This window comes from Anticarsia gemmatalis, chromosome 5 (genome assembly GCF_050436995.1).
Source record: "Anticarsia gemmatalis isolate Benzon Research Colony breed Stoneville strain chromosome 5, ilAntGemm2 primary, whole genome shotgun sequence".
NCBI classification, from domain to species: Eukaryota; Metazoa; Arthropoda; class Insecta; order Lepidoptera; family Erebidae; genus Anticarsia; species Anticarsia gemmatalis.
In genome coordinates, this window is record NC_134749.1 from 12,175,362 (window position 1) to 12,188,377 (window position 13,016).

The window sequence follows — 13,016 nt, forward strand, 5'->3', positions numbered from 1 at the left end:
CCAGCACCGGCTCCAGATGTGCCCCGGCGACCCCCGGGAAGCGACCGTAAATTGTACACTTTCTTGCTCATTCTCCATGAAGGGTTTACCTTTATCCTCGTTAGCCGCATAAGTTTCGATAGTATGCGTGTCCGCCCCCCACGTGGCCTGGTGTTCGGCTCGGACGTAAGGTAGGAATTTAGGGGGCTTATTATTATTATTATTATTATTTTAAAAAGAGTGTTATTATCTCCCTCTTTTGAAGGGGTAAGCTACATGCCATGCGGGCCGAAGCCAAGCGTGACACGCTAAATAGAAAATGTTGATGAGATAGATGAGGATGTAAGAAATTTGCGAGTGATACGACAGGTGTTAAGAATAGTGGCTTTTTGTAATAGATGTAGTGAGTGTTTGGGCATGTGAAGAATGTCTAGACTTTGAGTTAGTGATTTAGGTATAATACCAGTTGATGAAATGACTATTGGGACAATATGGACTGTATCTGCTCTCCATTGGGTTTTTAACTCTATTGCAAGATCCTGGTATTTAGAGAGTTTGTCTGATATTGTTGATTGTATGTTGTGGCTGTTGGGGATAGCTATGTCAATTATGTATGTAGTGTTAGTGTTTCTGTCGTGCAGTGTGATATCTGGTCTGTTGTAATGTACTGTTTTATCTGTTATAATTGTTCGGTCCCAATAAATTTTGCATGTTTGATTTTCTAAGATAGTGTTAGGTTTGTATTTATAGTATGGCGTTTTTTGAGGAATGAAATTGTACTTATGGGCTAAATGTTGATGAACTATTGCTGCTACCTGATCGTGGCGGTGTTTGTAGTCAGACTGTACAAGGGATTTGCACGCGCCGGTGATGTGTTGGATAGTTTCCGGGGCCGAATTACAGTGTCTACACAGGTCTGATACTTGATTAGGGTCTTTTATAATGAATTTTTTGTAGTTTCTTGTTAAAATAACCTGATCTTGTATGGCCAGCATAAAACCTTCTGTCTCCGGGAACAGTTCCCCTTTCTTAAGCCATTCGTTCGACTTCTCCTTGTCGACGTAACTTTGGCTAAGGTCGGTTCGGTGTCTTCCGTGAAGAGACTTTCCAGCCCATTTAGCTATTTTTTGTTCTGTGGTGACGAGTGTTTCGTTTGATTGCGTGCTTCTGTTCTGTAGGTTAAGTGGTGTGAGTTTGATGTCTATGTTTGTGATGTGTTCATGAAGGGCTGAGTGTTGTGATTTAGTGTGAAAGTATGTTCTGAGTGATGTTATTTGTTTGTTGTATAGGTTTTGAATGTCAATCAGCCCTCTGCCGCCCTCTTTACGTGGTAGTGTGAGTCTCTCGACTGAAGATTTTGGGTGATGTTTGCGGTGTTTGGTCATGTGTGTATTTATAATGCGTTGCAGGCTTTTCAGGTCTGTTTGTGACCAATTGATGATTCCAAATGAGTAGGTGAGTATAGGGATAGCAAAAGTATTAATGGCTTTGACAATATTTCTAGAATTTAAGTGCGATTTAAGGATTAGGTTAAGGCGGTGTTTAAATTTTGTTGTGAGTTCTATTTTTGTTTCTTTTTGATTTATTTTTCTAGATTGTTTAAATCCTAAGTATTTGTAAGTACTGTGATCATCCATAGGCTCAATATTTTGTCCGGTTTCTAGGGCGTATCTATTGCTCTCTATTTGTCCCTTTGTGATAGATAGAATGTTACATTTGTCGACTCCAAAATCCATGCAAATGTCTTTGGAGTATTGTTGCGTTATATCGGCTAGCTTAAACAGGTCTTCTTTATTACTTGAGAAGAGTTTTATGTCATCCATGTACATTAAATGAGTTAAACAAAATTGGTTGTGAGTGGAATTAAGAGTATATCCGGCATTACTGTTGTTTAGGAGACTAGAAAGGGGATTTAATGCAAGGCAAAACCAGAGTGGGCTAAGGGCATCGCCTTGGTAGATACCACGGCGAATACAAATTGGTTCAGTAGTTATTGGTGATACGTAATGATTTACTTTGAGTGTAGTTCTCCAGTTCCTCATAGATGATTCTAAAAATGTGATGATTGTGGGATTAATTTTATATAATTGTAAGATATGCAATAGCCAGCTGTGGGGCACAGAATCAAACGCCTTGCGATAATCAATAAACATTGTATGAATGTTATGTTTTTTAATAAATGCTTCATTAATAGTTACTGCGTCTATTGTAAGCTGCTCCTTGCATCCCTGGCTATACTTTCTACAGCCTTTTTGTTGCTCAGCGAGAATATTATTTTCTGATAGATGAGCATAAATAGTTCTACTCAAACATGCGGTTAGTATTTTATAAATAGTCTGTAAACAAGTTATGGGTCGGTATTTAGATGGATCGTCCGTATTTGTGTCTTTTGGTAGCATATAGGTGATTCCGTGTGTGATGTATGGTGGCATTGTTTGTGGTGAATGAATGAATGTGTTTATGTGATTGTGTAGATAGGGATGTATGCATTTGAATTTTTTGTACCAATAATTATGTATATTATCGGTGCCGGGTGACTTCCAATTGTGTGTGCGATTGATGACTTGTGTGAATGTGTCTAGAGAAATAAATTCGAACTGCATTGCCGGCATGTGCTCAGTTTGCTCATGCACAGCGTTTACCCATTCAGCTTCTGGGTTATGTTGTACAGGTCTTTCCCAAATATTGCTCCAGAATTGGCGTAAGCTTTCAGCTGTTGGTAGTCTATTTTCCTGTGTGTTTGTGTTGTGATTATTGGATTTAAGACTTCTGTAAAATAATTTTTCAGTGTGTGTAAATTGTGAATTTTGTTTTTTCCGTGCAGTGCAAGTGAGGTACCGTTTTAATCTACTGGCAGCCGCGCTTAGTTTCTGTTTTACTGTGTCTAAGAAATGCTCTATTTCTGTGTTAGCGTTTTCGTATTGGGCATGATTCTGATATTTTCTTTTTACTGTTTCTACTGTTGTTAATATTCTATCACTTCTATTTCCCTGGATGTATTGCGTTAATCGAGCCACTTCTAATCTATATGTATCTATTCTGCTTTCAAGTCTTCTCTGCCACGGTGGTTTGAACACTCTTGGCCGATTACTATTAGACTTTAGTTTAGTACCATTACAGGTGACAGCTGTATGGGCTGCTGAATATAATATCGTTTGAAAAGTTACAAAATCTTGTTCAGTATTTAAATAATTGGGGAGGATATTCTTGTCAAGATGTTCAACTATTAAAGCAAACTTTTTAGATGGTTTTTGCTTGGGTAGGAATGGTCTTGAGGTTGGTTCAGATTCTTTGAATGTATCAAGTGTAGTTCGGAATTGCTGATCAATTTTAGCGTAGTCTATAGAGAGGTTAATATTTGCATGATTGTGTTGTGTTTCAATATTTGTGTGAGGGATATCCTGCGAGAGTGATGGTTCCGCATGTTCAGAGTCTGTTTGTGTGGCTTCAGTAGATGACTGGGTGGCTGTATGTTGTGTATGGATTGTATTTGGGTGATTGAGAGTGTTAGACCGTAATTGTGTTTCGACATCATGACGAATTTGGAGTATTCTGTCTTCAGACAACATTTTGTTATTGACAATGACTCTTCTTTGGTCAGAAATTCTCTGCTCGGATATATGGGACAAATGTGGGTAGGTTTCGATGAATTTATCGTGAAGCTTTTTACGGAGTCCTGTCATGTTGGTTTCGAGTTCGGATGTTTCATAATAGAGTCGGATTATTGTTTCGTTTATGTCATCCGACCATCGCATTCTAGTTGAAGCCTGTGTGAGTGTGGGGAGAGGTTGGTCGTTGTGTTGTAGATAATTGGCTACTTCATCTTTTATTTCCTTTAGTGTGTCTGTGGGTAGTAATTTGTTATTAATTATTGCTCTGCGTTGGTCTCCTACACTTTGTTTGGATGCATTCATTTCTGGATATTTTTCTGTGAAAGCTTTATGGAGCGGGTCTAAGTATCCTCTAGTGTGCGTTTCAAGTCTGGATGTGATGAGGTAGGTGCGCCATATGAACATGTTCATATCAGTTGTCCATTTTCTTCTCGCGCGTGATTTGGCAGTAGTGGGTCCATCATGAGAAGCGTGTGCTTCTTGGACAACATCTACTGCCAGTGGTGACGATGAGGGTGATGACGAATGATCAGAGTGAGGACGATTTTGGAATGGGTTGGGGGATGAGCTAGGTGAAGGAAAAAGACTACTTGATGGTGACGAGATTTCTGATGGGCTATTGGGATGAGGGATGATGTCGGCTGTCGTATTTTTATCGGTGGGAGCCCGCCTGCTCAACTCCAGACCGCCGATGGTTCTCATGCTGCTACACCCAGCACCAGCCCCAGGTGTGCCCCGGCGACCCCCGGGCAGCGACCGTAAATCATATATTCTTTTACTCATTCTCCATTTTAAAGGGTTACCTTGGCCTTGTTAGCTACGTAAGTTTAATTTGTACGCATGTCCGCCCCCCACGTGGCCTGGTGTTCGGCTCGGACGTAAGGTAGGATTTTAGGGGGCTTATTATTATTATTATTATAAAGCTGAAGAGTTTGTTTGTTTGACTGTTTGTTTGAACGCGCTAATCTCAGGAACTACTGGTCCGATTTCAAAAATCTTTCAGTGATAGATAGTCCATTTATCGAGAAAGGTTATAGGCCATATCATATCATCACGCTGCGACCAAAAGGAGCAGAGTACCAGTGAAAAATGTTACAAAAACGGGGAAAATGTTGACCCATTCTCTCTTATGTGACGCAAGCGAAGTTGCGCGGGTCATCTAGTATCACATAAATATGTAAGTGTCGGTTAATACCTTTTTTTGCTAAACGGCTGAACCCATTGGGGTGATTCGGCTATGACATATATACTGGGGAAGTACTACCTTCTTTTTCATGAATACGAAAAATGGCGAGTAAAGCCGCGGGCATTTGTTAATTACCAAAATCAAGTTACAGGGTTGCTAGTTAAACGTGTGGAAATTTAACGTGATTGTTTCTCAATAGAAATGAATTAGTTAAATAACCCTTGTCATAATGGACTTGAGTAGAAATATCATGAATACGAATATATACCAGATTATATTAATGATTCTGTTTATTACATTCCCGTAGGAATAGATTTCGCGTGATCTCTTAGTACTAGCGGGAGTGGTTGGCTGGTAATCAATTCAATATTAATTGATAAAAATAATCTATGCTCATGCCGACATAATATTATGTACACATTGTACATATATTTCGGGCAATGTCAAATGCAATCCTTTATCTTTTTTGAAAAATGTTAAACCCTTTCCTTTGAATGCTTGAACAAAAAATTTATATATTTTAACGAAAAAAACAGTAAATTAGTTTTCTGTAAAAAATTAGGAATTACAAATCCAAAATACCCTTTATTTAATTAACTTCGTAGTACAGAAATATTGAAATAAGCATATCATTTCAAACGAATCATCAATTTTATGCAAAGTTAAAAACACGCAATATTGATGATATAGATTTATCGCCGTTTAAAACATCCGACAGCTAGTTACAATAAACGCCAAACAAACATGTATCTAGTTTATTGTGTTAATTTACGATAATAGGTTTCAGTTGTGGCTTAATAAAAACACTAAGTGATTTGAACAATTCCGCGTAGTAATATAAAATACTAGCGGACCCGACAGACGTTGTCCTGTCTAATTAATAAAAAAATAAATAAAAAAACATTGTCCAGCGAACAAAATTGTGAATCTAAACCATTCTCAGATCCTGAACACACACAAAAAATTTCATCAAAATCGGTCTAGTCGTTTAAGAGAAGTTCAGTGACACACACAGAACACACTTACAGAAGAATTATATATATTATATAAAGATGCAGCGGCGCGTGTGATGGGATCGAATCCCACACAGTGTGATGAGCACGAGTACATTTTCCAAACGTGATTGTTAACTTATCTATATGTTTACAATAAAACAATAGACACAAAGTACTACCAGACCCGAAACAATTATTTATGGATACCCAAATAATTGTTCTGTGAGGGAATCGAGCCCACGACCTCCCGACGCAATGGTAGCGGCGTGGCGACCTAAACCACTGCACCACTGAGGCAGTCAAAATGCATTGCATGTATATTATATATGCGAAAATTTATATGCATTTTGGACTATTCGACCCTATAGTAAACAAAATAATAGTGATGCAGTGTATATGAAACCTAACTGCACTCATTAAATCAGAGTAACGATGTTATTACACGCAACAGACACTCCCATATTGAATACTGTCACAGTTTTACGTAAACCACAGCGGATAATATAACGTATAATCAATTTTGTAACAATATAATAGTGTCAGTCATCATTTGAAAGAAAATTTTGAACTATCTAAAAATATAAGATCTAAAACATATACAAAAATAATCCGAGACATATTAAACAAACATTTAGAAATCTAATAATATAATTTGATTACAATAATTTTCCCCAAAATTCCAAAAATCAAACGTTTTCAAGAAAAGCTTTCTAAAGTCAACTCCAGAATCTTCAAGAACTGTAGAACACTCTACTAGTTCAATAACAATTTGGTTTAAAAGAAAGAGCTGTAAAACTCAAACAACTAAAAAGAAACCTTTTTGAAGCTCACTTCAGAATCTTCAGTAGAGTATCTTTCTAGAACATTCTACCACTTTAATAACAACCAAAAAAAAGTGCTGTCAAACTCAAACGATTGAAAAACAAGCCTTCTAACGTCAACACTAAAATCTACGAGTACTTTCTGGAACATTCTATTACTTCAAGAACAATTTGGATTACAAAAAAAGCCTTCAAACTCAAGCGATAGAAAGAAAAGCCTTCTAAAGCCTACTCCAGAATCTACGAGAATTTTCTAGAACATTTTACTTGTTCTAAAACCATTTGGTTCACAAACCAGAGCTGTTAAACTATAAAGTCTTTTAACCAAGGAAGCAGTTCTAAAGTACCATGTGGAAGATCCTCCTGGTGTTACTTCAAGCTGTGTGGAGTGAACAGAACGTGATCAGCACGGCACAGGGGCCTCTGCGAGGAGTGGTACATGATGGGTATGTGGCCTACACTGGGGTGCCTTATGCAAGTGTCACCAATAAGATGGACAAGTTTAAGGTTAGTGACTTTGTGGGGGTCTGATAGAACACCCCTCTTCTATCAAACTCCCACAAGAGGAGAATTAATATTCTGTCAGAAAATAGTTTAATTTCTTGGACAAAATGTCGTTAATACTTAGAAGCATATTTGATAATTAGAACATAATAAAATTAGAAAAAAAAATATTAATCAGTTAATACGTCTGCTTGCAGATATTTTCAGGGATTAAATATACAACACGACAATTTTAACAATAAATATACACAAATATAATGATATATAATACCCAACTATTATATACAATTAAACCTATATTATTTAAGTAGATAATTCACAAATTTCTCTTTAACAAATGAACTCATGCATGTAAAAAATACCACATAACATCACACTGTTATACACGAAAGTGTAGGCAGAGGACATTTACAATGTTATAGGGGTATAGCCTGTTGCCATATACATCGGTCACTTAACTTTCCTACTATTGGGAAGTATTCTAATATGAACTAAATAGCAATAGCAATTTGCACGACTCGGATATCGAACCTTGGAACTTGGGATCAGCAGTCGCATACACCACCACCCAGACCACAAGCAGATGTTAAAAAAACTACATAAAATGTTAATCAACCGTCATTTCTCAGAAAGCCGGCCTCGCTCCTGTCTGGTCTACCATCAGGGAGTCCAAAACGTCCACCTGTTCCACCGTCTCTGAGGGCAACGACTGCCTGGTACTGGACGTGTACGTGCCATCAGCAGTGGACAACAACTGGCCAGTTCTGGTGTGGGTCACTGGGGGAACTGGACCTTACAACCCTGGGAAACTGGTGCGGGAGGGGATCATTGTCGTTGTTGTTCATCATAGGTAAGGAGTATAACTTCTAGCTCAGCCGTAGACTGGGCATCGTAAAAATTATTATTAGCATAACCTATTGATTTTGTCCAGAAATTAAAATATGACCAATTTTCTTAGTTCACTATAAGTCCAAAAAGGGACTAAAATATAATATTTTATATTAAAAAAATAATTAAACAAAACTAAGTGAGGGAACGCGTAAGATCTCACAAAACAATGAGGCGACGCGACGCTTAGCAGCCACATCAGTTCCGCTGTGACCAATATCGATTATATAACTCAGTCGTAAAGTGGGGTAATAAATAAAGTACCGTATCATTAACATTTTCATCGCGTTTAGACTCAATTTACTTAGTTATTATGTTCAGTCTAAAAAAATATTTCTGTCTGTCTAGATCGATCGACACATATGATTTATGCAATGGAGATAAACATTTCACAAGTACCATGTAATTTCAACGTATTTGTATTTTCAGGGTAGGTCCCCAAGGTTTTCTTTGTTTAGGTGACGAGCAAATACCAGGCAACGCCGGAGTGAAAGACGTAGTGCAAGCTTTAAGATGGGTGCAAGATAATATAGTAGCATTCAGAGGAAACCCTGGCAAAGTTGTCGCAGCCGGGCAAGGGTTTGGAGCAGCTATGGTAGACGCTATCATTCTGGGTTCCATGGCCCCAGGGCTCTTTCACGGAGCCATACTCCAAAGTGGAACAGCCTTATGTCCTTGGGCATTTAATTACGACGCAGAAGAACGAGCTAAGATACTAAGCAGTACTCTTGAAGCGGAAGAAATTGAGGACATTGCGAAGACTCTAATAGATGCTGAGATAGAAAATCTAGTGGCTAATGCGAACAAACTAGCTATACCTTATTTTCCTTTCGGTATATGCACTGAGAAACCTTTGAAGAATGAAGAAAGGTTGCTTCCCGAAGCGCCTTACGACTTGCTGACCAGTAAAAAGGTGCAACCAGTTCCTATGATAATTGGTTACAATAGCAATGAAGCTTATATCTTCGTGTCTTTGCTGAGAGAGGCTCACGCTCTTCGGAGAATCTCCAGGACTCCTGTCTATCTGCTACCTGATGATTTGAAGTTTCTGAATGAGAGGGAAGAAAGACAAGTCGCGCGACAAATTGGGAATATGTACTTTAAGAAGAATGCTACTATGGCGACTATATTAGCATATCATAGGTACGTTACTTTGCGCAATTTTTTTTTGCACTGCACTACACACTACATACAAAATACCATACTTAATTTTATGAATACGCCAGTTTATCTCTTTCGCTTCCACGGCTAAATCACTGTACCGATTTCGACGAAAGTTAACTTGGAGATAGTAAACAAACTTAGGTATTATTTATTCTACAAAACCAAAATCAAATTCTAAAATATAGGGAATAAAATGTTTTTTGCGGACGAACTAGTAAAATATTAGCGAGTCATAATACTGAGAATCAGCTATCAGGTAAAATCCAATAACACCCGTCGATATACGAATGATGTTCGAGATAAGCAGTCGATTACTGAAGGGAACTCCCGAATACTACACATGAGTAATATCTAACAGTTATAAATAAACAACTCTGTATATCTGTTACGCTCTCACGACTAAATTGCTGAACCGATTTTGTTGCTCAACATGAAGATAGTTGAAGTCGTCGTATAAAGACTATATTTTTAAATAACTAAACCTGAGTGGCTGAAAAAGGGAAAGGAACATTTGGGGGCTAGGTTAAGGCTTACTTTAGGAATGACACGGGCGTTTCGGCGTTAACCTACATAAAATCACGCCTTCTTCCCATAGGGTTAGACAGAGACCAGGGATCGCCACTTGGTACGATCCATACAAACTTCCTTGGCGTCATTCACATCCATACATCTAGTCGTACATATCCGCCGGTTTCTAATACTATGCACCTGACCTTTGAGTCTTGCAGAAAGGGATTAATTAACTTATAATTTATATTTCTAGGGATGCCTACTTCTCCAGCCACATTCACCGTAGCGTCCATCATCACTCATCAACATCACCAGTTTTCTACTACCAGTTCTCTTACTCCGGAGACATAGGGGTCCTGGACGAGCCTGGCGTGGACAAGAAGGGGGCAGCACACTCCGATGAGTTGGGGTACCTGTTCAGTGATCTGGAGCTTGATGGAGAAGATGGAACTGTCCAAAGACGCTTGGTGAAGTTCTGGACTAATTTTGTTAAGCACTTGTAAGTATGAGGTGTTTTTCTGCTATGAAGATTAAACATTTTTTGACACACATATTGTTTGTATGTTTCTCATTTTTAATTCCAAGCAGGGAGAGGCACTATCGCTTACGAAGTACGCGCCAGTTATCTCTGTGTATCTTAATTTCGCAACAAGCGACTGCAAAAAAAGTCTAAAACAAATAAAAGAAATGTACACAAGGAATATTTGTGATGGAACAGATGGACGCATCCGTTAACAGAAACAAAAAGAACACTAGGTTAACTTGAAAAACATCAGGCGGATAGCAGACTAATATATCTGTATAAACTGTTTGCAGGAACCCAACGCCCCCTCAAAGCGAAGTGAACTGGGAGCTGACAAGACCTGAAAACCCTCGGCTGCTGAACATAGGCTCCGAGCTGAGCATGATCGACTACCCTCACGGCAAGACCACGCGCATGTGGGACGATATCTACGACAAATACCACTACACCAGACGTCGTATTGCTAATTAAAATGTTTGGACTGGAAATTGCGTTTCATTTGTAACTATAATCCAAAAACAGAGGACACAAAATTTTGAGCATTAGTAGTCAGTTTGACATAAATATTTTTATGAGATGTTGTTTTGAACTATGACAAGATGCATGGATGAGAAGGAAGCAAAGAAAGTTTGTAAGGATCTTACCAAGTGGCGTTCTCTGGTCTGTGCCAACCCCTATGAAAAGAAGGCGTGATTTTGATTTTGAATGTGTTATCGGGTTTTAATTATTTCCTACGATTAATTTTATTTATACCTACCCGGAACTTTACCACATGCTCTGCACCACCATAAAAATAGTGGTATTAGACCTAATCTTTATTACATGTCAAGAGAACATTATTAGCAATGCGCATGCGCATTCTGCAATTTAGGACACTTCCGATTGCTATGGGTTAGATTAATCAAAAACAAATTTCAATTAGCGGATTAACTGCTAATCCAATCACGAAAAGGAAGAGTTATATTAACGATATTATTTTGATTACAATTGTTATTCCACACGAGATTGCTTTTAAATTAATCCTACAGCCTATTTGATGTTTTAAAAGAAAATAAGCAGATATCTAGTATGAAATCTGTATGTGTAAATATGAATCGCCAAATGTATTATAGCGCAAAACTCGACAGCGGCTCAACCAATTTGGCTTTTTTCTTTATAGGTTATAGGAAGGTTTGAAGAAAAAAATAACAAAGAAGTTTAAATCTATACGAAAGCGAAACCGCACTGGTTAGCAAGTAAGAAATATGAGTCACAAATAAACTATTCAGTACGTAAATTGATCTCGCACGGCTCATTAAGTAATTTTTCAGTAAACAACAATTTAAGCATTTTACTTTGCAGTTTACTATACTTATTCAAGACAAACATACATACATAACATTACGCCTGTTATATCCGAAGGTGTAGGCAGAGAATAAAACATAAGATAATTATATCGTGCTCATAAACAATTAGTTTTTGCTTACGTGTGGAAAAGTGGATGGATTGAGTTAAATTTAAATTATCTTCAGTAGCTGTTATTTAATTTAGCAGTATATTCTAACGGACAATGTACTTCGAGCTAGTTATTAAATGCGCTGCTATAATAATGAAGTTTAATTTAACAGTCGTAATGATTGCAATATGATGTTTAGATTTATTGTGTTTTTTACGTGTGCTTGTTTTGGTAAGGGTGTTGAACTGTGCGTCTTCTGCGCCGGAATTTGAGCGTACGGATCGTAGAGAGTTTTTTTAAATCTTGTTGTTATAATCTTTAATCGTTGTTTTGTATTTTTATAGTACTGCATCTATTGGCATTTAAACGCCATAGAAATTCCAGCAAAAAGAAGGGCCCGTACGCTCCGATTTCGAAGCAATGACGCGCAGCTTTAAACTAAGAAACTTGGATTTCGGTTTTGTATAATTAGAACTTGTAAATCGTTTATTATGTAATACTACACGGAAAAATAACGCGAACATGAATATTTGGAGTGCTGTAGCCTGTATATAACTTTGCCGCAGTCGGCAGTCGACAATCGTCAGCGTGGAAAGAAACAAGTCAAGAAACTTAGAATACTTTAAATGTTATGTTTATTCTTAGACAAACAACTCCCAATTTGTTTTTTTTATACCTTTTCTGTCCCACTGCTAGGCAAGGGTCTCCTCCCAAACGAGGGAAGGGTTAGGCCTTGAGTCCACCACGCTGGCCAAGTGCGGGTTGGGGTTTTTAATTATCAGATATTATTTTCAGCAACCGCCAACGAAGAAAGTGATTTAAGATGCAACATACGCACACGGGTTGACACCGGATGGGTGTGCGGACTGGTCAGGAAGGCGGATCATGGTGTCGAGTACGCCAGCTTCAGGGGCATCCCTTATGCAAGACAACCGCTTGGAGAACTGAGGTTTCAGGTATTTTAACATTAACTAAAGCTTACTCATCTTATATCTTCTTTAGTGGACAAGATAGGGCCGTTCTTCAAGCCGTCTGAAGATATTTAGCAAGGCGACAAAGACTCATGCCCAATCAACGACTGTTTAATTAAAATCAAATGGGACTGACTTTATCATGATTTTTAAAGCACAAAGATGCTGAACTAAAATCTGAACTGATTTCGAACCTATCATGTTTTACCACATCAAAAATAATGGTATTTTGTTGAACGTGTTTAAAACTGTATATTAGATGTTTTTTTTGCTTTTTGCAGTCGGATTCTTTAAACGTAGTTTCTTTTTATTATCATGCAAAATTAAGCAGTTCCTAATTAACTTATAGAGATAGCGTGCATAAGTCATTGTAAGTTAACTCCAAAGTAGTATATTATTTAACAGGAACTCAAACCAGCAAAGCCATGG

At 37.9% G+C, this 13,016-nt stretch overlaps 2 protein-coding genes across 2 annotated transcripts in view; one reads left to right on the forward strand and one right to left on the reverse strand.

Moving 5' to 3' along the window:
- Positions 1-13,016, reverse strand: part of Lmpt (four and a half LIM domains protein limpet) — a 227,131-nt gene that overhangs the window by 138,626 nt on the left and 75,489 nt on the right. The window lies entirely within an intron of this gene.
- Positions 6,267-11,250, forward strand: LOC142973199 (pyrethroid hydrolase Ces2e-like). Its single transcript, XM_076114816.1, has 5 exons — positions 6,267-7,099; positions 7,726-7,946; positions 8,414-9,127; positions 9,912-10,157; positions 10,475-11,250. The coding sequence occupies exons 1-5, from the start codon at positions 6,941-6,943 to the stop codon at positions 10,650-10,652; spliced, it is 1,518 nt and encodes a 505-aa protein (XP_075970931.1). The 5' UTR covers positions 6,267-6,940; the 3' UTR covers positions 10,653-11,250.